Source organism: Myotis brandtii, unplaced genomic scaffold, assembly GCF_000412655.1.
Source record: "Myotis brandtii unplaced genomic scaffold, ASM41265v1 scaffold354, whole genome shotgun sequence".
In the NCBI taxonomy this organism is placed as follows: domain Eukaryota; kingdom Metazoa; phylum Chordata; class Mammalia; order Chiroptera; family Vespertilionidae; genus Myotis; species Myotis brandtii.
Window position 1 is genome coordinate 585,169 of NW_005363609.1, and position 26,534 is coordinate 611,702.

The 26,534-nt window shown below is 49.7% G+C and overlaps 1 protein-coding gene across 8 annotated transcripts in view; it reads right to left on the reverse strand.

Annotated features, from left to right (window-relative positions):
* Positions 1-26,534, reverse strand: part of AGAP1 (ArfGAP with GTPase domain, ankyrin repeat and PH domain 1) — a 411,226-nt gene that overhangs the window by 143,727 nt on the left and 240,965 nt on the right. For 7 of the 8 annotated variants that reach the window (XM_005871712.2, XM_005871713.2, XM_014544150.1 and 4 more), the window contains one exon: positions 7,238-7,342. In XM_005871712.2, coding sequence (XP_005871774.1) covers positions 7,238-7,342 — 105 coding nt within the window. Of the gene's footprint in view, positions 1-7,237; positions 7,343-17,627; positions 17,818-26,534 lie in introns of those variants that run through there. The other variant, XM_014544153.1, reaches the window with a different exon arrangement.

The window sequence follows — 26,534 nt, forward strand, 5'->3', positions numbered from 1 at the left end:
TGTTTCCATTCCCATGGGCTCCAGACCACCGTCCAGGTGATTCAACTCCATAATCCGGCACGTTCATGACCCGACCCTGCACATCTCCCAGCAGCTTGGTCAGGGCCCTGCTAAGGTGGATGTCTTTGAGCTCCAGCCATCCTCGACTGCTCTCCTCTGTCCTCGTTTTCACATGAAAACCCCGAGCTCCAAGGAGATATTTGCACGCCCTCGCTCACAGCAGCAGCATACACTACAGCCCGGAGGAGGAGACAGCCACCTGTGCTCCCAGAGATGAAGGGCTCAGTAAAATGTGGTCTGTCGATACCATGGGATATCCTTCAGCCTCAGAAAGGAAGGAAATCCTACCCAGCTGGTGGCTCCCTGGTTGAGCATCGACCTATGAACCAGGAGGTCATGTGCCCAGGTTGCAGACTTGATCCCCCAGGGTGGGGCATGCAGGAGGCAGCAATCAATGATTCTCTCTCATCACTGATGCTTCTATCTCCCTCTCCCTCTCCCTTCCTCTCTGAAACCAATAAAAATATATTTAAAAAAAAAAGTTCTGGAGAATGGCTGATCAACAGTGGGAATATACTTAACACTCCTGAAGTGTACACTTAGAAATGGTCCAGCCCTGGCTGGTTTGGCTCAGTGGATGGAGCATCGGCCCATGGACTGAATGGTCCTGGGTTCCATTCTGGTCAAGGGCACCTACCTCGGTTGCAGGAGTTGCAGGCTTGATCCCGTGCAGGAGGCAACCAATCTATGTGTCTCTCTCACATCAATGTTTCTCTCTCTCTGTCTTTTCCACTCTCTCTCTAAAAAAATAAAAATAATTAAAAACAATTTAAAAAATGGTCTAGGTGGTCAATTGCAAAACTGTATGCTATATGTATTTTACCACAATTAAAAAAAAACACACAAAAAAAACCCCACAACAACCATCTTAAGCTCCTTTTCCCCTTGGAGACCTTCTCTCCCTATAATGAGAATGACACGGTGGAGTAGGAGCATCAGAGGAAGGACCGCTGCCCGATGTAGTGAACAGGCTTTGGAACAGTGACGGGCGGGGCACTGCTCTGGCGGAATTATACAGACAGCGAGTTCAGAGGCAGGGTTCGGGGAACCACCTTGGTAAGGGTGACTTCAGAGGTCTCCCAGGGAGGAGGGAAGGCGGGGACGGAGACTTCTGTGGAAGAAGGGAAGCCAGCCCAGCAGCTGCAGTGCTCGGAGCCACCTCCAGGCCACCAGGGTGGGGGAGGGGGCAGCGCCAGGATCGGAAACCACAACTGCAGGTGCCCAGACCGGGGCCCCTGCACCTGCACACCCGGAGTCACCCGGGATCGAGGCAGCAGAGAGGCATTTAGGAGGGAATGCTGCTCTGGAGGCCACGTGTGCTCTCCCCAGGTGATGGAAGCAAACCTACCCTTAGGGAGGTCTAGCTGGGGAGGTGGTTAGTTTTCTCGGTCCCTATCTTACTGCAATTTTTAAAGAAGAGCCTGGACCATCCACGGTGAGGTTCTAAGGTGCTGCAGGAGCCACGTGACTGGATCCCACATGACCCACAAGTCCTGACCTGTGTGCCAACCACACACTGGGCAAAGAGTGGGGAGCAGGGCCAGTCCTCGCCCTCCATTAGCTATGCTGTCCAGGGCAGCACGGACAGGGACGGCGCCTGGGAGTCGGCAGGCCCTCTCCTGGAGGAAGGGCGTGAGGCCCACCTGGACAGCAGCTGCAAAGGCCAGAAGCCAGACCAGAAAGGAACACACAGAGCAAGCCCAGCTTCCAGCCCCGTGGCTTATAAAGGGACACAAGATCAAATAATCCTTCCACAGAATGACTAATGTGGACTGCAGGCATGTGGCAGAGACAGGACACGTCTGACATCATTCCCAGGAAGAAAGGGGGGCCTGTCTTCTCAGGGTTGTCGGTCATTCTATGACTCAGAAGGCTCCTCGCCTGGAGATCGGCGCTGTGAACTTGTCCATCTTATTGTCTAGGCCAGTGGTTGGCAAACTGCAGCTCGTGAGCCACATGCGGCTCTTTGGCCCCTTGAGTGTGGCTCTTCCACAAAATACCACATGCGGGCGCGCATGTACAATGTGATTGAAACTTTGTGGCCCATGCACAGAAGTTGGTATTTTGTGGAAGAGCCACACTCAAGGGGCCAAAGAGCCGCATGTGGCTCGCAAGCAAAAAAAGGTATTTTGTGGAAGAGCCACACTCAAGGGGCCAAAGAGCCGCATGTGGCTCGGGAGCCGCAGTTTGCCGACCACTGGTCTAGGCTCAAGCTAGTCTGACTTCTGCAAAGTTCTGGGGAAAACAACCAAGGGTTTCTCCGAGGGCAACTCAATGCCTGCCACCTCGAGAAACTCAAGGTTCACCTGAGCAGGTGTGTGAGGCTGGCCGGAGCGCTCATCACAGGTTCTTGTGAATCCTGGATCCTCGAGTAAAACGTCCGTGTTTTATGTGAGGAGTGTGTACTTTGAATGACGATGACCAGCGTGGGTACAAACAAGAGTTGTTCTCACAACACAGGTATCCCTTCCCTTTCTCCTTGAATTATTTTCAGAACACTGACTTAGGAAATTATTGTTTTTGTTAGTTTGCATCACTAATGAAGTAGATTTTCTGTTTGATATGAAACTTACTGAAATCAGCACTCTGATGACAATTTAGAGCTCGAGTTTGACTCTACTGATGAGAAAAAACCCCAGACATCAACAACATGCAGAATCTAAGGCTTCATGTAGCTGGAATGGAAATGAAGGTCTTGTAAGAAGGGAAGTCAGGGAGAAATGACAGGGTCTCAGCTGTTTCCAATTCGGGCAACACAAAGTGGAAAAGAACACGCCAGCCAGGTATGCCAGCCAGGTGTGCCAGCCAGGTGGGCCAGCGAGGTGTGCCAGGCCAGGTGCGCCAGCCAGGTGGGCCAGCGAGGTGGACTGTCCACCTGCCACACCTCCTCATGAAGAAGCTCAGGAGAGCTCTCCTGACAAGGGCACTGGAAAGACCTTGGCTCGACTGGGCCACGACCTGATTCTTACAGGTGCACTTAGGCATCCCCCGGCACACACCTTTGTCAGCAGGAATGCAAGCCGTGCCCTCATGGCTGCTCCCGTGACAAGCAAGATGAATGGGCGGCGATGCTGAGCTGTGGAGCCCCGAGGTCCGAGCTCTTTCTCATTATCCCTCCACTTTTCTATCAAGGTGCTCCCTGGGGCTCGCATTTAAGTCCACAGAACAGGCTGCCCCTCGCCGGCCCGACTGGGATCCAGCCAAGTGTCACAAAACCACGGGACAGTCATACGTATCCCCCAGGGAAGTCGGGCACCCGGGGCTGTTTCAAGGTCTGCGGTAGACAAACTTCCCAGAGAAACAAAAACAGACACCACGGAGGTGCTTCGGAGGTCTTGCTTTTCACTACTTTAGTCTGATTTAAACGTTTCAGGTTGTCTTTGCAAATTCTCAGGTGGAGTTGAAGGAGCAGGTGAGCTGGTGGGTGCTAATGGGGGGGTGGTGGTGACCACTTTGTCCCCGGGTGCCCGGGACTCAGCACTGAAGTCCTGTGGCCTGGGCAGCCGCGGGGCACCCTGCTGGGAGCACTTCGTTATTTTGGGTGAGCTTTCCACCTGCCATCTCACTGGGGGTAGGCTTTATTTCACGTCACATCAGCATTTTGAGAGAGAAAGACGAACCTCGTGAACTGGGTTTTTCTGGTAAGTCTTCGTCTGTCCACGTGACTGGCGCCCCCCACGCTTCGGAGGTCTTGCTTTTCACTACTTTAGTCGGATTTAAACGTCTCAGGTTGTCTTTGCAAAATCTCAGGTGGAGTTGAAGGAGCAGGTGAGCTGGTGGGTGCTAATGGGAGGGTGACCACTTTGTCCCCGGGTGCCCGGGACTCAGCACCGACGTCCTGTGGCCTGGGCAGCCGCGGGGCACCCTGCTGGGAGCACTTCGTTATTTTGGGTGAGCTTTCCACCTGCCATCTCACTGGGGGTAGGCTTTATTTCACGTCACATCAGCATTTTGAGAGAGAAAGACGAACCTCGTGAACTGGGTTTTTCTGGTAAGTCTTCGTCTGTCCACGTGACTGGCGCCCCCCAACAGCTCTAACTTTGAAACAGGCTTTTCCTTAGAAGCCCAACTGACTCCTTTAGCCTCGTTGCTAAGAGTTTTGGGTAAAAATTTCAGACTCGCCCACTCTTTAGGACTACGAAGCGACCTTTTATAAGATAGCACCGTCCAACTTCCCACCCAGGAAAGGATCCTTGCCCAGATCTCCAGACACTGTGCAGCCGGTGCTCAACGTCCCTGACAGGCACCACCTCCAAGGAGGGGCCTCGTCGTGTGCAGAGGGGTGGACATGTGACCTGAACTTCCTGGGCTCCAGCTTCTGACAAGGGGGCAGCCCAGGTGCACCCCAGACAGCTGGTGAACACATTCGGGGAGAGACACAACGCTGCGGACGTGTAGGCTCTCTGAGGGCATCCCCCACTCAGCACCGCTGAAATGCTCGGCGACCCTGCCCCACCGTGCCCTGTGGCTAACGTGGGCACCCACTGTGGAACCACTGATCTTTAAGACAGCCGGGGTTGAAAGCCACCGGCACAGCTGCCTCCTGTGCCGTGTCTCCTCCTCTCTGCCCACAATGCAGGAGGTGAAAGCAGAATCGATGAAGGCTGACAATAAAGGTTACACCACCTCCCCACCTCCCCACCTCCGAGTGATTCCAATCATTCGTGGATTCAGCCGCTCCCTTAGGCAGCTCTGTACCTGCGTCCATAACTTCAGGCCCAGGACCCTGGCGTTGACTGGATTGCCCTTTGCAATGATGTGGGCTCCTGCTTGCCATGTGATTATGTAACGAAGCCCCACGGTGCTCCTTTTCCACATTCCAATAATATCCGTGCGCACGTACAGAAAGAAGGATGGGCCTGGCAAACGCCGGGGCGTCCAAGACAAAGCCTGTGTGGAGGGCTTCTGAGGGACTGATGGTGATTACATAAGCCAGAGGCTGGACTGAAAAGTAAGGAGGCACTAGCCCTCCCACAGGCATGTTCTGTACACACAGCTGTTGCCACTTTTGTCCTTGGCAGGAAGCGGCCAAGGTCCCTGTGGCCAGGCCTGGGCTTAGCGGGTGACAGTGAGGGGCCTTGAAATGGCATCATCACTCAGATCTCATCTTTTACTGCCCAGTGAGTCCAGCAAGAAGAATGTTTTGGTTGCACTTCTCTCTCTAAATGGCACAGAGCAACCTGGTCAACAATTAGACCTTTGCTCTCTCATGGGGTCTTGGGAAGAACTCAGCCAGGAGAGGGCAGCCCCCCGCACCCCTGCCGGTGCAGCAGCGCTGGGGAGAGAACCCCGAGAAGACCTGTGCTGCTGTGGGGTTCTGATGGGCAGGGGCTGGGGCAGAGGGGCTGGAGACCTGGACGGGCAGCACCGGTCTGAGGCAGGCCACCTGGAGAAGCAACCTGACTCTCGTCCCCAAATAAACCAAGCACCAAGGAATTTCCTCAGTGCCCTTGAGAACGTGTACCTGGGAGGTTCCCACCACCATCAGAAACATGTCAGGGATGCTGATGGAACTCCTGGTTTCCAGCGCGGCTCTGAAAGGTGAAGCCACTGCTGCAAGACAAGGGGGGCAGTGCACCCAGCAAGGACGCCACCTGTTACCTGTCACGTTGGGAAATATGTAATTTATTTTTAAGGTAAATGTTCACGAGGGTGCGGTGGGAAAGTCCCCTCTGACATATCGCCAGAGGAGATAAAACCAATATTCTTCCCAGGAATTCGGCAACATACACCCAAAGCACAAGACGCAGTTCAGGAGGCCAGCTGCTAGGGACGTGTCAGAGGGAAATGGACACGGGCCCCGAGGTGGACAGAAGACGTTGATTAGCTACTTGGTAAAGATAACTCAAAGTGCATTTATTTGCCAAATGTCCCTTTTGGAGATAGTGTTAAACCAACCAGGATGTACCTGCACGCCGGACATTCTATAACCACTAAGAATCGGGGCACACAGCCCATTTCCTTGCCCACATGCGAAGGCACGTATGACTCATCATTGCCTAGGAGTGGGGGCCAGTCAGCTTACACAGGTGCCCGCATGCTCGTGGAGGGAGAAGCACGCCCCCAAAATGCTAGTGGTCATGTTCTCCAGGTGGTATTTTGGGGTGATTTTCATTTACTTCAATCTGTTTATTTCCAACTTCTTATCAATAACTGCGCAATTTTAAAAGTATTTACCTTTTTAAATGAAAAGCTTAACACAGTGATGCAATCAATTAACCAGCTGACAGTATATATTAGAATCTATACATTTATCTGAATCAAGACAGATGCACATGCAAGGTTCATGGACTGTGCTGCTATGGGACTAACACCCCATCTTCTGCCTTTATCAGGGTCCCCAAAGAAACTCACTGTGGGTAGAATGTCTGCATTTCCCCCCAATAATAAGATTACTTCTGTTTTTCATCTCATATAAATCACCAATATAACAGATTTTATTAACACAGACAGAAAAGCTTCTCTTGCCTTAGGAACTGGTATGTGTTCTTATTTTTTTATTTTTTGGTTGATCCTCACCCGAGGATATTTTTCCATTGAGTTTTTAGAGAGAGTAGAAGGGAGGGGGAGAGACAGAGAGAGAGAGAGAAACATGGACATGAGAGAGAAACATGGATTGGTTGCCTCCCGCATGCACCCCAAGGGTGTGGGGATCAATCCTGCAACTGAGGTACGTGTCCTTGACCGGAATTGAACCCGGGACCCTTCGGTCCACAGGCTGATACTCCAACCACTGAGCCAAACCGGCTAGGGCATGTATTCTTATTTGACAATAAAAACAGAGTCACGGATTGCGTTTAACTTATTTTGTCCTCAGCTGCTCAGAGCGAACCCTAGGTTCCCATGCACGTGTGCCCCTTATTCTCGGTTCTCAGAGAGACAAGTCTCTTCCCCCTTCCTCTCTGACTACTTGCGCCTGTCTTTGTACTCTCATCTGTGCCTTCCACTGAAATTCTCCGTAGAATTAATTAGAGAGCCACAGGTGGACCGTTAGGGAGAGGAAGAGAGAGATGCGTGGTCGGACATCGTGAGGGATATTATTCATCTCATGGTGGAGCAGGACCAGAGCCGACTTCAATTCAGAGACGGGGCTTGACTGCCGTGAGCACCCCCCACCCCCACACACAGTGTCCACGCTGAGGTGGCGCCTGCCAGCGCTCTGAGGGGCGATACTCACGTGCAGACTGGGGTGATAGGTGAGCACGCCGTTGTCGCACAGGGTGACGTACTTCTTCTTCCACTCTTTGTTCAACGATTTGCCGCTTCGCTTCAGCAACATGCCCTGGGAGGAACAGGGAGCCAAGGATAAATTAATAAGGTCTTGTGTGGACTCTATAAAAAATTTTAAACTTTCATTTTAACTGCCATCTTAAAAGGAAAGTACACTTATTTTTAGCTCAGTGATTTGGTTTTCTCCTCTTTTATATACAACGTATATTTTCGGCCAGATTCCTTTGGTGTGGATGTGCCTGTCGAACTTGACATGGTGATACAGATGCTAACAGACATAACACAAACCGCTGTGATGCGCAACAGTGTACCTTTCTTATTCTAAGCCCAAAGGAACGCCCACAGGAATGTCTTACAAAAGGACACCTAAACTCCCCTTTCTACAAATAAGACATTAACTGTATTCTTACCTTACGATCTTGGCAAATGAGAACATTTTATTTTGAATTTATTAAAAATGAAATTCCATTTGCAAACACAGCGACAGCATTTAACAGATGAATCGTGTGTAATTTACTTGAACCCATTTCCAATGAAATCATATGAGGGGCCCATGAAAAGCCTTCAAACTTGGACACTCTCACACTGAAGCTCCAATTTTCCTTCGATGACGATGAGAATGGGTTCTCGTTTTAACTGCCAATTCCCAGCAAAGCTGTGCCCTTCCCTGGGTTAGGAAGCCCAATGGCCAGCACCGACCTCTGCCGGGCCCACGACCTTGGCTTCCCACGTTCTTTCCCTTTGGGGCTTCACGGCTGCCTCGCTCAGGCAATGTCAGCTCCAGCTTTCATCTCTGGAGTCTCCTGCCTCCTGCCCACTTACAGCAAGGAGAACGGAAGGCCCCCGTCCTCGCTCTTCCTCTCGCTGCCCATGTATGAACTCACAGGATCATAATTCTGACTGAGAAAGCACTGACGCTCGTTAACTCACCGGATGGAGGCTGAAGGGACGCTGTGGGTTAAGAAACAGGGTTCAACACCCTGAAGAAGCAGAGGTGCCCTTGAGTGCCCTTGGGAGCTGTACTGCCTCCTAATCTTGCTACTCCCCCAGGAACCACAACACGGGCAAAAAAAAAAATATATATCAAGCAAGCATCTTTATATGATAATTAAGTTCAAGTTCCAATTAGTTACCAGCACTGTGACAATACTTTTTTTTTATGCCAAATGTCACAAATAGAATGGATTGTGAGCTGGTCTGGGACTCTGATCACCATTTAAATATTGTTTCTGGGGGGAAATATAAAAAAGTTGGAAGCAACTAACAGTGAACCTTTGGTTCTTCACTTTTTTGCAAGTTCTTATTTTTAAAAAACAAACATGTGGCAAAACATGGCATCCCTTGATTTCTGAGAATCTAAACGACACGTGGCCCCAAGACCAACGAGCGAACAGGCCCCAGAAGCGCGGCTGCAAACCAAGGGGTGCAACTGCACTGCGTGAACCAGGAAGAGCCCCTGGGACGGGGCAGTCACACGAGGGACGTGGTAATAAACATGCAGTCGCTCCAAATCATTACACTGCCCTCCCAGGGGGACTGGACGATCTCTAAACTCAGCATCGCGAAGCCTGCCCCAGTTCTGCCGTGGGCTCCATCCTTCCCGGCCCAGTGCAGAGCGAATTCCACCACCACCAGGGCCCGGGTCACTGCAGTGTCACTGGTGGCTGAGAGCTGCTGGGGCTTCAGAAAGCCCTGCCACTCCCACTCCAGGAAACGCAGGCCTCACCCCAGGGCTCCATGTGGAGGCCCGCTGTGGGCGCTGCCCGGAGCCAACCCCACACCCACAGGCCTCCTCTCCCCAGTGAGGGCTAGAAGGACATACTGCTTAAGGGATAAAGAGAACATTCCAGCCGGGAGATGATGTGAGCAGGTGACGTCAGAGGGGAACTAAAGCAGGCTGCCTTGTTGTGGTGCCAGGAAAGCATAATCTCTTGGTGAAAGACAGTCCAAATCTTGACAATCTTAATTCTATGGTTCCTGGTGGAGGGTCATCTCGATTACGTGTACTATTCAAATGCTGCGAAAGTCAGCGGGGCCCGAAGGACAGCCTGGCACCCAAGAGCCGTATTTCTGCTCTCCACCCTCGGCCAAGCCGGTTTATACCCAACCTCTTCCCTGAACCCCCGAAAGACTGTACAAACTGAGCGTTGGCCGCCCTGTCCCCAACATCATAGCTGCTCTGAGCCCAGGTGCCAGCTGCCCACCGGTGCGGAGCTGGGCCAGGTCAGAGGCACGCTTCCTTGGATGCCTGAACACTAACACCGCTGACCTGTTTCTACACATGTCACGTTCATCCCTCACTTGCTCCCCATATGCAGCAGGTCAGGGTAGCAGAGTTACTGTGGTTCCTCGGTACAGACAAGACTGAATCACACAGGTAAAGTCACTGTTAGCTGACAGGCAGTGCCAGGCCCAACCACCCTGCCCTCTCCATCCACTGCACTGTGCTACTCTCCTCAGAACACAGCATCCCCCAAGGTGCCCAGGGCAGAGAGTGAACCATCGCCTGCCCTGGGACAAACATTTACCGATGCGACCAGGACAGGGCCTCGCTGCGTCAGACTGAGGCCCCATGCTTCTGTCCTCCTGGACTTACACAGTTTCTCTCTTAAGTACCAAGAAAATGGAAAACCCTAAAACAGCTCATGTTAAACTCTGAAAGGCTATGAAGCTGCCATCCCACCAGCCAGAAGATGACAGAGGCCAGGAGGCTCTTTGCCGGAGACACTGCGGGCAGTTCCCTTCGGCCTGTGGAAATGGCCCTTATGATTCTAAGTCTCTTTGATCTCGTGTGACCCAGGGCAAAACTGCACGGCAGAATGTCACAACACATCCGTAGTCTATCCCTCAGATGCCACTTCAGAACATGTAAAACCGATCTCCTGCTTAAGACTGTCCCTGACCAGCCATCACAGTGCAGACGTTAATTATAGTTAATGCTTTATTTGACTCTCATGTGACTTACACATCTGTTTGTAAACTTTTAAAATTTCAAAACAATATTGGGTTCATTGTGAGCCAGGGGATGCTCTAAGAGCCTTAAAGTATGAACCTGCTGCAAGCTTACAGCGGACCTGATGGTCATGGCTAGGATTACCCCCATTTTACGGATGAGGCCACTGAGGCACAGAGAGCTTATGTAACTGCCCCAGCATGCACAGCCAGCCTGGTGGCTGGTCTCAAGATGGCTCCCAATGCACCATGAGTTGTGGTGTTCGTGGCCCTGGGCAAATCATCCCACCCTGACTTGGAAACGCCCAGACTCACATTAACCAACAGAACCAGAGGGAGTGATGCTACCTACACCGGGCTGGAACCTACAGAAACCCTGGCAGCTTCCCTCTGGAGAGCTCTGTTGGATAAGCCTTGCTGTGCTCTGTCCATAGTCCTGAACCACCAAATTAAGAGAAATAATAAAATAAGTTTTCTCAAATCAGTAAGTTTTGGGGTAGATCCTTAGGCAACAATAGATAAGAAAAACAGAGCTAGCATCCTGTATTGCTGTAATAAAAATAAAAACCACAGGCTTGGCACCAGCGCTGGCTGAGGCTGGTGAGGACGTAGCTGCAGTGGAGTCTGGAGGGGCGTGAGGAAAGTGCTACCCAAGGTTAGAGACGGAGACGGAGCCGAGTTGTGCTCTGGCTAGCAGAACGGTCCCAGGCCTGCTGCCCACGGGGATGCCCAGCAGCCTGGCTGCTGGCTCCAATAACCCCAAGGAGAGTTTCCAAGCAGGACCAGAAAAAATGTTTCCAATTTAAAAGTCATGCTAGGCTGAACCGTGAGAAAAATCGTCTCTGGCCCCCAGCTTCTCCTGCCAATAGAACTGGCCTAAGGATGAAGATCAAATCCAGGGGGTGTCAGTAGACGTGATCTCAGAATACAGACCCCGCCAAAGGTCTGGCAGCCGGACACGCCGCCCCATGAGAACGCAGCAGGATTGAGGGCAGGAACGCATGGACCCTTCCAATAGAGATTTGTATATTAGAGATAAGGAGCTGTGGATTGGCTTGTCTAATGAAATGGATGGTCATTGGATACAAAGGACACCCACAAGATATTTAAAGGAATTATATGCCACATATGACTAAATGGCACAACGTTCAAAATGAATCTTTTCACTTTGGGCACTCGACCTACATGGAGCAGGAAGCAGGCTAAGAAAGCCACACAGATGTGACAACAGGCCACACCTTATGGAAAAGGAAGGCCGGCCCAGACAGCAGAGCCCAGGGCGAGGGAGGATGCCCCCGCCCCCGCCCCCGCCCCGAGCAGAACACACTCCCTGTGACCAGAGCAGGGTAGGGTGGAACATGTGCCCGGTGGGCTCAGAGGTGCTGTGGGCTACAGGTCACCTGTCTGTGTCGACATTGTGGCACTGTGCGCGCAAGGTAACTCGGCTCTCAAGCTCCCTGGTCTTCAGATGAAAGCATCAGAGCTGAGCAGCCTCATCCACACATGCACCTGATGTAGACAGTGACCCTGAGCTTCCAGTCTGAGCCGGATGCTGGGATGAGACTGTGAATCTGGAGACGGGGTGAGGGTATTCTGCATGTGTGAGGTCAGACGGAAGTAGCCAGTCTCCAAAGATGAACTTCAAAAGCCCAGCTCCTGGGTGTGGTCCTGGGCCCTATGTCCATTTAACCAATATGATGTGGTGAAATTACGCTGTGAGCACTCTGGCCAAGGCCTCCAGAGGCCTGGCCGCTCCTGTTTCCATGCCTTGGGAGCCCAGCAGACTTGTGAGAGATCAGAGGAGGGTTCTGCTGCAGAGACTGGCATGAGAGAGACCCTGAGGCACACGGAGGGGCACTGAGCTCTCATGTCAGGAGCACAGAACTGCCGCTGACCGGCCGGCATCAAACACGTGAGCGAGGAAGTGACCCTGGACGCCCTGCCCTGGGAGGCACCTTGGGGAGCAGACATGTGCTGGCCCACACTCCCGGCCCACAGACTCCTAAGAGATAACGAGATGGCGATGGTTGTAAACCACCACGTTCGAGCTTGTTACCAGCGACAGTAAACATGGCGGCAGGAGAGCAGGCGGTTGCACCTCCAGACCAACTTTCAAGGTTTAGCATCTTTCACTTGTTTGCACAGTAAGAGATTTAAGGGCTTTGTGACATCTCAACTATTCCTCTGATCTTACTTGGAACTGGCAAATGCAGATCTAATTGCTACCACCTAATTTACCCTCACATTGGAAAGTCTCTAACATTAATGATCTACAACCAAAATATCAGATTCCAGGCAGGCACTTCTGGCTTTTAATTTTTTTTTTTTTTTTTTTTTTTTTTTTTTCAAGGAACCCTTTCTATGGCAGAGCAAAGAGCAGAATTGTCTTCTGGCTGCAATCTCCTTATTAGTCATGTGTATTCCTTGCCTAGTCCCAAGAGGTCACTGAAAGCCAAAAGCAATGTTAAGTGTGCAAGCTTTAAATAACTTACAAAGTTAATGTAATGAATGTAAGTGCGATCTGAAATCCATCACTCAGCTCTCCCTGCAGCCCCGAGGTGTGATAAAACACCACTCATAAATTTATATTAAAACTCTGCTCAATAGCAATTATTTACCAACAAAGACTTACTGAGTGCATCAGGGACGGGGTCTCTACCAGGCGAACCAGCCTGTTACGAGTCTGAGGGACCAGGTGGTGTTGGCATCTGCTAGCTAGGAGGTCATCATGACACAGGGAGGGGACATTTAATGGCCAGGGTCCCACCTGGCAAGGGAGCCACGATGGCCACGGGCTGCTCCCCCTAAAGATGGGATCACGAACAGCACATCCAGGGAGCATGGAGCTCTGGGTCAACAGCTGCTGGAGGCCATGCACACACTGACCGGAAGCCGAGGGGAGTGTGGGTGGGACTGAGCAGTGACACCAAGCTGGGGGTGCCAACAGCTGTCTAATTACCAAGTTCAAAAGACAGTGGTTTTGCCCTGGCCTGTTTGGCTCAGTGGATTGAGCATCAGCCTGCGGACTGAAGGATCCCAGGTTTGATTCCTGGTCAGGGCATATGCCTGGGTTGCGGGCTCGATCCCCAGTGTGGGTTGTGCAGGAGGCAGCTGATCAATGATTTTCTCTCATCACTGATGTTTCTATCTCTCCCTTTCTCTCTGAAATCAATAAAAATATATTTTAAAAAAGACTGGGTTTTCCATGGCCTAAAATATCCACATGAGTTCAGAAGTGTTGGCTGCTTCTACTTCTAAAGAAACAACACCTGAGGTTGAGGCTGGAGCCCTTCTTTGGTTCTGTAAGGAACACCTGCTAGTGGTCCCTCAGCACCGTAGGATTTGCGTTGACACTCGAACAGATTCTCATGACAGCAGGTAAAGGGGTCTGCGAATTTCTAAAATGTCGGAGAAAAGCCAGCAGTGTTCCCTGAGACCCAGAGTATGAACACCAACCACCTGATTTTCACATTTGCATTTAATACTTTTGTTGTTGTTGTTAATCCTCACCCGAGGATATTTTTCCATTGATTTTTAGAGAGAGTGGAAGAGAGGGGGAGAGATGCACAGAAAGAAACATCGATGTGAGAGATACACAGATTGGTTGCCTCCCACACCACATCCCGACCAGGGCTAGGGATCGAGCCTGCAACTGAGGTACATGTCCTTGATGGGAGCTGAACCTGGGACCCTTCAGTCTACAGGTCAATGCTCTATCCATTGAGCAAAACCAGCTAGGGCTGCATTTAGTACTTTTATTCTAATCAAGACTTTCCCTTGTGTTTAACTTTGATATTAACTGACTTAAAAAACACACTAGAAAAGCGTATTTGGGGGGTGGTAGGTGGATGGAAGCTGGGGAAGCAGAGGGGCTGTTGGTTCAGGAGCAGGGAACCCCTCCCCGTCTCCGGCTCTCTGTGGAAAAAGGTCCATCTGGGCATCTCTCCTACTTCCCGCTCCTGCAGAATGAAAATGCACCAGCTGGTACCTGCTCCCTCATTACGCTAAGCAGTGCCTTGCACTTAACAAATACACGTTTTCAAGAACATGCCTGGACCTGAGGGAGTGGAAATTCACCACTGAAGTGACTGTCTGGGCGCAGAGTCTGCACAGAGGCCTCCTGTCAGCCCTCCCTCACTCTCGCAGGGGACCAGGGGACGAGTGCTGGCGTCAGCAAGCCCCATGAAGTGTCAGATGCCTAGTCCCGGGCTGCACTCATTCCCTCTCACCAGCTCTCCACGCCCGCCCCTCCACTACCGACCGCTAGAGTCGGGAATCCCACAGCCTGCACCGGCTGGCCTGTGGGCCAAATCTCACCTTCTGCCTCTTTTTGTAAATAAAGTTTAATCGAAACACTGCGACATTCAATTGTACGTATGGCTGCATTCACCCTGTCCATGGTGGGGCCGTGGTTACAGGAAAGGCCAGGTGACTTGCAAAGCTTAAAATACTTGCTATCTGGCCCTTTACAGAAGACTGTGGGCCCAGCTCTAGGATCTGAAACTATGTACAGACAACCAGCAGCCATCACTTGATTTAAAATTGGCAAATTCTGTTCTTTCTCCCTGAAATGTCCTTCTTGTATCCTTAATGCCCACCATCCTGAGCTGCACTCATGGGCTCAGAGCTTCCCCAGCCTTTACTGAGGAGGCACCATTGGACCCTTAGGTAACGGCTGTTAGGGGCTGAATTACATCCTCTGAATCCTACGTTGAAGTCTAACCCCCAGCACTGCAGAATGTGGCTGTATTTGAAGATGGTGCCTTTAAAGACCTCATTATGGTTACATGAGGCCCTACTCCAGTGTGACTGGTGTCCCTATAAGAAAAGACTAGGACACAGACACACAGAAGGAAGACGATGTAGAGACACAGGGAGAAGACGGGACTGGCACTTCCCGCCTCCAGGACTGTGAGACAATTCATTTCGGTGGTGTAAGCCCCCAGGCCGTGGTGGTTGCTATGGCAGCTGGAGCAGACTAACAGGAGGAGCTGAAACAGGTGGTAACTGCTGTAGCTCAGAGGGCCCTTCCCTCAGCACACCTGTGGCCCCAGCCCAGTAGGTGGACGACCTGGGTCTCACCACACAGGCCCTCCAGGCCACCGAATCACACACCTATCTTCAGCTGTCACTTCCCCACTCTCTCCAGTCCTCGCTTCTCATTCCCTCTCTGGGTAACTCGTTGGCACCTCAAATCCAGCACACCCCAAGCAGGCACAACTGGCTTCCCCCCACGGATTGGGAGTTCTGGGGGCCAGGGTGCCCGAGTGGGCTCTGGCTCCAGTCCCTGGCACAGGGTCAGTCCTGAAATGACTATCCCAATGTACAGAGATTTCTAGTTCTAAAATGGCTCCAAAAGTCCACACATCTCTAAATATCAAAGCAGTGCACTGAAAACCTAAAAGTAAAAAGTAAAATAATAAAAATAAATAAAAAGGGGGGAAGGAGTAACATCCTGCCGCTCCATTAACAGGCCACCGAGCCAAGCCTGGCTAACTGACCCAGACAGTCCAGGGAGCAGAAGGGCACAGAGGAAGCAAGTGTGACAAGAATGGCCAGGCCCGGAAACACCCTGGTCACAGCGGCTCTCGGCTCAAGGTGTGGAAAATACTCTTACGTGAAAGAAGTCGGTCAGGAACAATCAGTAAATTAGCACCACGTAATTCTAGAAGAGACCTGATACCCATCAACAGAGAAATGCAAGTGAGAAACGGACCCTTTGGGATCCCCATCATTTTACAGGTAATCCAACCAAGTACAGAGAAGTTCAGCAAAGTCATCCCGGCCTATGTGGCTGGGCCAGGATTCCATCTCAGGAATATTCATTCTGACTGGTCCTCTTGGTCCTATTATTATTATTGATAACCAATAATAATTTAAAAAATCCCTGTGTAATGCAACTATGTCATTCACAGAAAGGGATGGAGAAAAGAGAAGGATATCTTCTTGTAAGGATCATAAATATAAACTGAAAGTATCAAACTTAACTTTAATGCAGTCACTTTTGTACTTCCAAGGCATTAAAAAAAAAGAATGATCAGGATCTTGGCCATTGTTGCTACAAGGACAGTGTTCTGTTTATCATGTTCCAGGACGAGGTCATAGCCCTGTGTTCCCCGTGTGGTTTCAGAGCACGAAGAGCCATAGCAAAGAGCTGGGCAGCAGGGTAGGCATTGTTGGCCTTTGGGTCTCATAACTGAACTGCGACTTAGTTACTATCCTGGAGGAAATCATTTCTGGAGGAAGAAGTCATAATGAATTCGAATGAGTAAATGTATTCAATTGGTAATTATTGAGCACCTACTATGTGCCACAAGACTGTTCTCTATGCTGGGGACAGAGTGGGGCTCTCTGCCTGGGGGAAGAACACAATACTTACAGCGTGTTGGACGATGATACCCACCATTAGAAGGGTGATAAGGAGTGGGTGGGGCTGCAAACTTAAAGCAGATAGTCAGGGAAGGAATTACGGGTTGAAATGTGTCCCCTCCCAAATCCATACATTGAGGTCCCAACCCCCAGGACCTTCAATTCACTGTGTGCAAGAAAATGACCCCAATTAACTGGTCTCCCTAGATCCTCCCCAGATGGAAGCCTTCTAGCAGATTCACATACATGATGCTTGGATGTAAGCTTCGGTAAAAAAGTCACGGACCAACGGGACGAGTACACGTGGGCTCTGCCACTTCTGCTGTTTTAACGTTCTATCTAGTTTAAAGCGATTCCACAGCAACAGCAGGGAGCCCCCCTAACTGAACTCTTAAACACACACACACATACACACAAAACAGCGCTACCTGCCGCCCTGGCCTCCTCCAGAGGGTCCATCATACCACAGACAAGGCTTCTCTCCAGCCTGCTCTGCTCCGGGAGGGCAAGGGGACTTGGAGATGATTCTGGCTCTTTAACCAGCTCCCTTTCGACCCCTCCCCTCTCTGGTTAGTGATATTTCTGTCATTCTGCCAGGTTGTAGGGTACAAAGGGTTACACTTTAATTGAGCTGTCAGCATCTCCAGCAATCCTATAAAGCCGCGATTATGCACGGCGGGGTTAGGGACACACTTGTTATTGTCGATGCCCTATTTGCGAAACCCAAACCTGCGCCACACACAGGTCAGCTGACCCGCGCGACCTTCCTGTCATTAGCCACGTCTCTTCCTACCTCACCGCTGAGAAAATCACAGGGCCCTGGCTTCAAAGCGCTGGCCGGGACTGGATTCGACCAGGAGCTAATCACCCACAAATCCAGCTCAAATGGCAATAATTGGCTAAACTCTTCCCCTCTCCAGAGCGCAGCAGTAATTTGGGATAATAAAGAAAAGAATTATTCAGCTAACTGCCCCGAAATGTATGCTTTGTGACCGACACACTTCACATTTTAATAATGATGGACACAGAATGCAATTTAATACCGAGTCAACGGAATAACAAGCCGGAGGATCATGGTGGGGAGGGAAGTTGGCTGGGTTTTTCTCCCGTCTTCACAAACCACGGCGGCTCTGAGGAAGGCTGCTGGGAGCCACACTTCACGGGAGGCCGGCCTGGAATTGAGTCCCAACCAGAACCAAATGAAGTCTAAACGTGGGCAGAAGAAAACAGTGAAACGACTATATATTGGGATGCTAAAACAGTAACAATGAATTTTTAAAAAACCTCCCTCATCCAAAGAGAAGAAAAAAATGGAAACAGAACAAATTTCCAGTGCGCTGGGAATCCCTCGTAATGTTTCCAGTTAATATCATCTCTCAGTCGCCTCATTTTTCTTCCCTTTCACCCTGCCTCTCTGTCAGGCTTCCAGCGGCAGGGATGACAGCGTCAGCATTGAATGGCTGCGGTGACACCTCCGCGGGCCGCCCCTCAACACTGTCTCGGGGGCTCGGGCTGCTCAGCAGAGCAGGGCCGCTCCGTCCCCTCCGGGTGCCCAGCCTGGCCTCCCACCCAGTCCTGCCCTGGAGGGGAGAACCACAGACACACCCCCAAGGGGCTCTCTCCCTGGTCTGGAGACGGACTTAACTGAGCCTGTGAGATTTCTCCTGTAGTGAAAGAAAATTAGACTGAATTCAATCACCTGCCCAGGGAGCCCAGGCAGGTCCCAGAGTGAGGCCAGGGATGGACAGCCAATCCCTTCATGAGATGGCAGACCCATCACAAAATACAAACACCCCGTGCAAGGACACAGTGAGAGAGAGGAATTTCTGGATGAGCAACAATAAAAATCCTGCAGCTGCTTCTTATTCAGGCAAGTGACCCCGAAGCCCAGCCAGCATCCCCGAGATCACACGTGCTATGACCACTGCGCGTTATAGTGCGTGTGAGCGTGGGCACGCTCGCGCCGGGGGGTCGGAGCTAGTGCGGGTTGAAGCTATGGAGATGTTTATATCTACCTAAACCACCACAGGTCTTCTGCACGGGACACTGGCCTTCTGTCCCCTCACCAACACTTTAAAAATATTTTTTATTGATTTCAGAGAGGAAGGAAGAGGGAGACAGAAACATCGATGATGAGAGAGCATCATTGATCAGCTGCCTCCTGCACATCTCACACTGGGGATCGAGCCTGCTACCCAGGCATGTACCCTGACAGGGAATTGAACCATGACCTCCATAACCTCCTGTTTCACAGGTCGACGCTCAACTACTGAGCCACGCCAGCCGGGCCCTCACCAACACTTTTTAATGTGCTCTCCATGGAACACACTCTGTTCTTGCTCCCCTCTGGTCTCTCTCCCATACTCCTGTCCATTGCTCACCCACCGACTCCTGAACACTGCCATTGCTCAGAGCGCGTTTCAGGGTGCAGCCTCCCCGAGGGCCTCAGCCACAGGGTGGACAGCACCACCTGGAGTCCCACAGGTGGCCCCTCGCCACCTGCCCAGCAGGAGCCTCCAGGTCACGCCCCCTGCAGGGTTCCCAGGCACTGTGGACGGCACAAGGGCAGCTACTCCCCCATGCCTCAGTGCTCCCCGGGCCCAGGAGACCCTCCTGGCCTCCCCCTCCTTCCCCTGGGTATCCTTGTCAGCTTAGACCCCTTGCGCTGGACCTGCTCTGTGCATGCGTCACCACAAGCCCCACGTGACCACTGAGGCTCACGTGTGGTCAGTTCTGAGACCTGCTGTGAGTGTAAATTACACCCCAGGTTTTGAAGGTTTAAGTGAAAAAATAATGATTTTTTAATACTGATTACATGCTAAAATAATTAAATTGTGGATATACTTGGTTAAATAAAATATTATTATTAAAATTAATTCACTTGCTTTTTTGAGTGTGTTTTTACTCCTTGTAATGTGGCTACAAAAAACACACAAAACACCTAGGGTTCCATTCTGCTTCTAAGTGATGGTGCTGCCCGGACAGCCAGACCACAGCAGCTCCTCCCCGCCGGCCCCTCAGCTCTGCGCCACCAGCTTGACAAGGGCCAGGACTGCTCTCATCTTGCCCATTTTTTGTTTCCTGTAACCTGGCAAATACGCGGAAAAAAAGGCTTACTGACTGAACAAATGACGGAGTGGTTATAACCATTGCCATGAATGATACAGGGTGTCATCGAGATTAAATGCTTGTGCGAGGTCATACGAGCAGGGAGAAGGAGGACCCGAATTTGAGTCCACGCTGTCCGTAGGCTCCCATCCTACTGTCAGCACAGGCAGCCACCCTGCACTCCACGGCCAAGGGGATCAGTGTCACCCAGGAAATGGCAGGCGGCTGAAATTGGGATCGAATGAGTGCATGTGTGCTTCTCAATACAGGTTTGCGTAAAAAGGTCAGGGTCATCCCTGGGATCATGCCCTTGGCGAGCAGGAACCAGGCCATGGGAGAGTCTCTCTCCAGACGCAGTCAGCTCATTTGTCTGGACATATCTGAAACCAAGGAAAGGGAAGGCAGCCTTGGCATGCACATCCCCAAATCACAGGCGGGGGAGGCCTGGGAAGGTGACGGTGAACGAACAGCTTGCATGTGCTTCCTTTCTACCAAACGTCCTCTATGAATGTCTTCTCTGCTCCAACTCAGAGGCTGTGACAGGGACAGACTGCTGTCACCATCAATAAAAAACGCATTCCTTAATGGGTGCCTATGACACCCGACTAATATAAAAAATCTGGATAAGATTTCTAGCAGCAGTAAAAGAATACACTATGAAAATGAACACATAAAACAGGCCATTCCTTATTTCACTCCAAAGTCTTCCAAATCTAAGACAAAAAAAGAGGATGGAGTGGCGTTCAAAAAAAATCCTCTGATTCATCACGTTCAAAAAATGACTCCAAAGGCCCCACTCCAGAAGCTGAGTGTTAATCAGGACAATTTAATGATGAAACACTGCAAATATTGTGTCAGCAAGTTAAAAATGGCCTTGTTGTTTCAATATAAGAATCACTTAGTATATACTATATATAAAGTATTGTATTTCATGCCCCATTTACTGTAACATATTAGTAGGTTCAGTCATCAAGTAACAATTGTCTCTTTGCAGGCTCAGATATTGGGGAGGGGGCGACAGCCCTCCGAGGTTCAGTGGCCGGACGCATGTGCAGAGGTTCTGTGCTGTTCATTTCATGAACCCATCAACACATCAACAATATTAAAGGAGACTCGACTTTGGGTGGCGAACACACACACGCAATCTACAGATGATGTATCACAGAATTGTATACTTTAAACATAATTTTATTCACTAATGTCACACCAATAAATTTAATAAAATAAAAAAAGAGTTGCATATCTACATTCTAGGAAAGAAGACAGTCTTAGCGAATACTTATCTTTTTCAATGCAACTAACTGAGGGACAATTTGACAGGTCGTTCCTCACTTAATTATTTAAGATTACTCACGAAGACTGGCTAGCGGAGCTTCCTGCAATTATTCGATAGATTCATTCACTCCTGAAATGTCAGAAATGTTTTTTTAGAAAAACAGTACCAGTACTACCACCTCTCTGCAAACAGAGAGCCGCAATCGTTCATTATGAGACGTTTGGAAATTCAGTCACTTTCTACATTAAAAAATACAAAATTAAGAATAAGACAGACAAGGATATTCACTTGTTGGGTTCTCTTTTACTTAACAATACCCTAGATACTATTCATATTTCTCTCTGATGTGAGGGTAGAAGGTATGGAGAAACAGTGCTGAATGAAAACCTATGTGATTAGAAAAAGCTAACTCTTATTTAATGATTTCAGTAATTATCTCCTGGAAGTAAAAACGAAACAAAAAGATCATTGAAATTCATGGTTTCAAGTCAGTTAAAACAGGATAACAAAAATACAGAAGGCACACTTCCATTACAACTTCCAGCAGAGCTCAAAACTGTATTTCCCTTTTTGCCCTGACTGCCAGGGTGCTCAAATTTAGTGTTGGTTTTCTGGTATAACGCCTTTCCCTTCGTGGCATAGCACCTAACTTTTTCTTATTTTAATGAGTATCTGGGTCTCTTGCAGTGTGAGATATAACCAGAAAGATGAAAAACAACTGAGAGAAAGGTTAGCCATTAAACTTAGCTTTACTCAGGCATAAGCAAGCAGTTAAGAGGCAGGTTTGGGAGGAAAGTCCCCATGTGGTTGGTGATCCCAGTCTAGTTCCTTCTGCAGAGGCATCCACGCAGCCACATAGCCCCGCTCACTGGTGGACGTGCACAGGCCAGACCTGAGCTGTCCTGGAATCTGAACTGTTTTGTTACTTAACAAATTTTTTTAAAAAATTGATTTCAGAGAGAGACACATCGACTTGTTGTTTCATTCCTTCATGCATTCATGGGTTGGTTCTTGTATGTGCCCTGACCAGGGACTGAACCTGCAATCTTGGTGTATTGGGACGAAGCTCTAACCCACTGAGCTACCCGGCCAGGGCTGAACTGTTACTTCTTGCTGCCCAAAGAGGCAGCAATCTGGGCTGAGGCATGTCGGGCTTTGAGCTGCTTAAGCACAAAGCACAAATATTTTTTCCTTCAAAGGCTGAAATTTGTTCTACAGATAAAACTAATGCCTTTGGGTAAAATAATGCTAAGGCAATCCTGACAAATGCAAGTCTCACCCAGCTTCAGGCTACTATTGTGTTAAGGTACAGTCGGAAATACGGGGCAAGCCAGAATTAAAACAAACAAACAAACAAACAAACAAACAAAAAACTGCTCAGAAAAAATAAACTAGAAGGTATTTATTGAGGTAATATGGTCCCAGTTTGAAAAGAAAAGGAACAAAAAAGAAGTTGGCAGATTTTAGCATGAGGTGCTACCAGGGCAAGTAACAACTAACTATTCTTCCCCAAGAACAGAGAATAATTCTCTGGCCTTGGCAAATAATCCCTCCCGTTTAACTTCTTTTAAAACTTCTCGTGGGTGGAGAGGGAGTTAATAAAAGAAACAATATGTATAAGAAAATGCAAGGTGCCCAGAGTACGGCTAATGGAATTTGATGCTGGCTTTAATTTTAATGAAGAAAGTTGCCAGTAGCAACAAAACTGTCAGCCGCCGCCGAGCACCATTAATAAAGACGGAGGCAACATTAGAGCCGGGCATCAGTACAAAAGGTTCCCCCCGCTTCATGCTGTGCTAAATTGGCTGCCCAATTTTTCTTAAGTGTCCATTCTATTTAGAAGACAATTTATTAATTTTTGCCATTCATTGTCAGTTGACAGGCCATCATTTTGTAGCCCGAATTTTAGATGAAAACTAATTGAAAAGACTGGCAGTATTTATGAGGGGTATTATTTGTCAATTACAGCGGCAAATACTCCTTGCTACCACCAACTTTGATGCCCCTGTTCTTGGGGTGTGAGGACTGTTACTGCTGGCATTAAAATATGAGTAAGTCTCTCCCAGCTCATCAGCTCATCAATTTCATCGGCATGAAGGGACACCACCTTTCAGGTTACACGGGCCTTTCATGGTAGATGGATACGTTATAACTTCTGACAAAGGGGAAGTGCATGTTGAGTCACGAGCACATATAATTGTGCTCACAAAATATAATTCACTTCGGAGTAATTCCTATTCATTGCTTTTTATCATCTCTGGGTGGGAGTCATAATAACTACTTATAAAGGTCTGCTTTCTTAATTTTGTCCAGTTTTAAAATAATTTCCCCTCAATGACTAGATTTTTTAACAAATTCAACTAAATGTATACATTTTTGCCTATCAATTTGCCAACCAGAAGGCTCAATGTCGTTATAAAAAACAACACGAAGCCTTATCTTTCACAAGGAAAACTGCTTTTAATTGGTAGAAAGCATCCTAGAACTCTGCTGCTGAAAATTTGATGAATATATTTCTCTAAAGATGTTCTGTTCATGTTCCACAGCATTAGCTTTTCATTTTTTAACTAATGCTACCAAAACCCTGGATAAAATGTGTTGGGGCAATGAATAGTAATCTGCTAAGCAACTGAAGGAAAATTAAATGGATTACAATTTTATCTGCCCAGCTCAAGTTTCCTCTTTGCAGTAATGTTGACGATGGGATGTGTTGACGAAGATTGCTACACACTCTGAATTACATTCAATTTGAACTTACAGAAAGTTAAAGGCTTTAACAATTAAGATCAGCATTTCCCCAAAATGACAGCACTAAAATTAAAGGATGCACAATCGTCATTTATGCAGTCCTCACAATGAGAATGCTCGAGATGGCCCAGGCCGCAGCACCAATCACCCAGGCCGCAGTGCAATCACAGCTCGGCTCACCTGATCCACTCACACAGCAGAAAACATGGCGCAGATCAAAAGGCGTATTTGAGGAAGAATTTCAGCAGACTTCTGGTTCTTCACTGCCTTTAACTGCAAAACCTTTCTTTTTTTTTTATAACATTTTATTTATTGATTTTTAAATATATTTTTATTGTTTTCAGAGAGGAAGGGAGAGGGAGAGAGATAGAAACATCAATGAAGAGAGAGAATCACCGATTGGCTGCCTCTTGCAAGCCCCCCAGTGGGGATTGAACCGGAAACCCGGTCATGTGCCTGACTGGGAATTGAACATGACTGCCTGGTTCATAGGTAGACGCTCAACCACTGAGCCATGCTGGTCGGGCTGGAAAACTTCTCTTTATGTTCAATTGACACCCAGATGACTTCTGTGCTGAGCTGGTGGAAAGCAGTGACAGGCATACACAGAACATGCTTGTCTGTTAGTCTCTCTTATCAGAAACTGACCTTGTACTTGCTGCTGTCCGAAGCTAGTCTGGGCACTGAGGCGCCGTTCTTCTGTGTCACTCACGCATGGTGCAGGTTGGAGAAACAGACGGACATGTGTGTGATACGCAACATTGTCGTGTTTTTCGTGCAGCCACTCTAGCTTCTGTGTTAAAAGTAAAGGCTGCAACAGGGCGACATGCTCTCCCCATGGACATGCTCTGCGCAGCCCAGGAGGGTTGGGACAGAGAGGGTTGGGAACCATGACTGGGGTGTCCTAGCAGGCGCTGAGGGAAGGCCCGAGAGCAGCACCCCAGGAAGGTACACCCCTTCACTGGGATGAACTCAGATACTGACTGGGGACTTAGGATCTGGATTCCAAGGAGGGCACTCCCCACGGAAGGCCGGACTCCTCGGCGTGGCCTGCTCATCTACAGCCATGTCCTTTTGGGCTCTGCTCTCACACGGACCACGCCCGACCAGACCACACAAGAGGAACCAAGTGGCTCCTCAGATACGGAGCTCACGGCATGAGCCGACCCCCACTGCAGGTCTCCAGGGGATAGCCTGGAGCAGGGAGCACGGTATCGCTGGCAGGGGACATCCACTGGTGGCTGTCCTGCATCCAAACCCTAGTCTCACGGCCACAGGTTTCTGACTTTGCATGGGAGGTTCGCTCTTTCCCACCTAGGCCTGTGTCCTCTGGGTCAACACCTGGCCCAAGTCAAGGTCATTGCCCTGCCTTTGCACACTCTGTGCCTCAAGGCACAGGGACTGGCACAGTGTTGGTCTGGCAGATGGTCCCCAGGGGGCTGCTCACGACTAACAGGAGCCATTCCAGACCTCTGTGTGAGCGGGTCTCCTGCGGCCCTTGATGAGGAAAGGACAGGAGTCTGGGTGCGTGGGCTCAGCCCACAGAGCACAAGAATAAACAGGGCATGCCGTGCCCCAAACCAAAGAGATCCGAGTCAGGAGGTGCCTGGGGTCACGCCATGCTTCGGACGCCCACCAAATCGCTTCTTTCCTGACACCAGGCGAGGTGCATTTTCTCATACACAACCCAGGTAATTCTCCTGAGCCACTAGGGATCGGAATGAGGGTACAGGAACGCGCTGCAGCCTCAGGGATGCTACACTGAGAGGAAAATCGAACCTGTTCTCGGTTCTTGAGACAAGGCTGGTCCCTGCGGAGCAGCCTCCATGCACAAGTGACCACCAAAGCGAGAGACACAGCCTTGTCTCCACCGGACCACGGGCGAGGGTGCCTGCCCCGCCCAGATGCCTGGCCACCGGTTCACCAGCAGCCCATCTCCAATTCAGCCGGATGGCCTCTGCGTTGAAGACACACAGCCTGCCAGGAGCCCAACATCATGGCTGTAAGAGAGCAGGTCTGAACAGATGTGTATTTGCAATATAAAAACCAGACGCTCAGGGCAATGAAGCTGAAGGGAAGGAAGACTGACACTCTATTTATATCTAAGCCTAGAATCACTGTGTTTAATTTAGTAAAGCTCAACTTTTATAACTTTAGAATATATCCAAGGTAAAATAAGTTCAGCATTCACTTTGCAAACTAATAAATCTGTGATTAACTTCATAATGAAAATAGTGGTGATGTGTAAATAAAGGATAGCGAAGAGAACTGAGAATTTCAGCAAACATTTACTTGAAAAAAAATATATGAACTAGAGGCCCGGTGCATGGATTCGTGCACCGTTGAGGTCCCTCAGCGTGGCCTGCGGGGGTCGGGCGAAACCGGCAGTCCAACACTGCCTGCTGCTCCCGCTCATCCCGGCCGCAGGCCGCCGCTCGGGTAGGCTTGCTGTCACTCTGCTGCGGTCTCCGGGCTGCAGCAACCAGCTGTGAGCCCTATGTCTGGCGCCCATCAGTCAGCCGAGCGGTGCTCCCACTGTTGCAGTGCACTGACCACCAGGGGCAGCTTCTGTGTTGAGCGCCTGCCCCCTGGTGGTCAGTGCGCATCATAGTGACCAGTCCACAGGTTGTTCGGTCATTTGGTCGCTTAGGCTTTTATATATAGAGACTAGTGGCCTGGTGCATGAAATTCCTGCATGAGGGCCACAGGTTCTTAAACTGGACTGGAGGGCTGGAACAAAAGCATGGATGGAGTGTTTGTGTGAACTAATATAAATTCAAAGTAAACAACA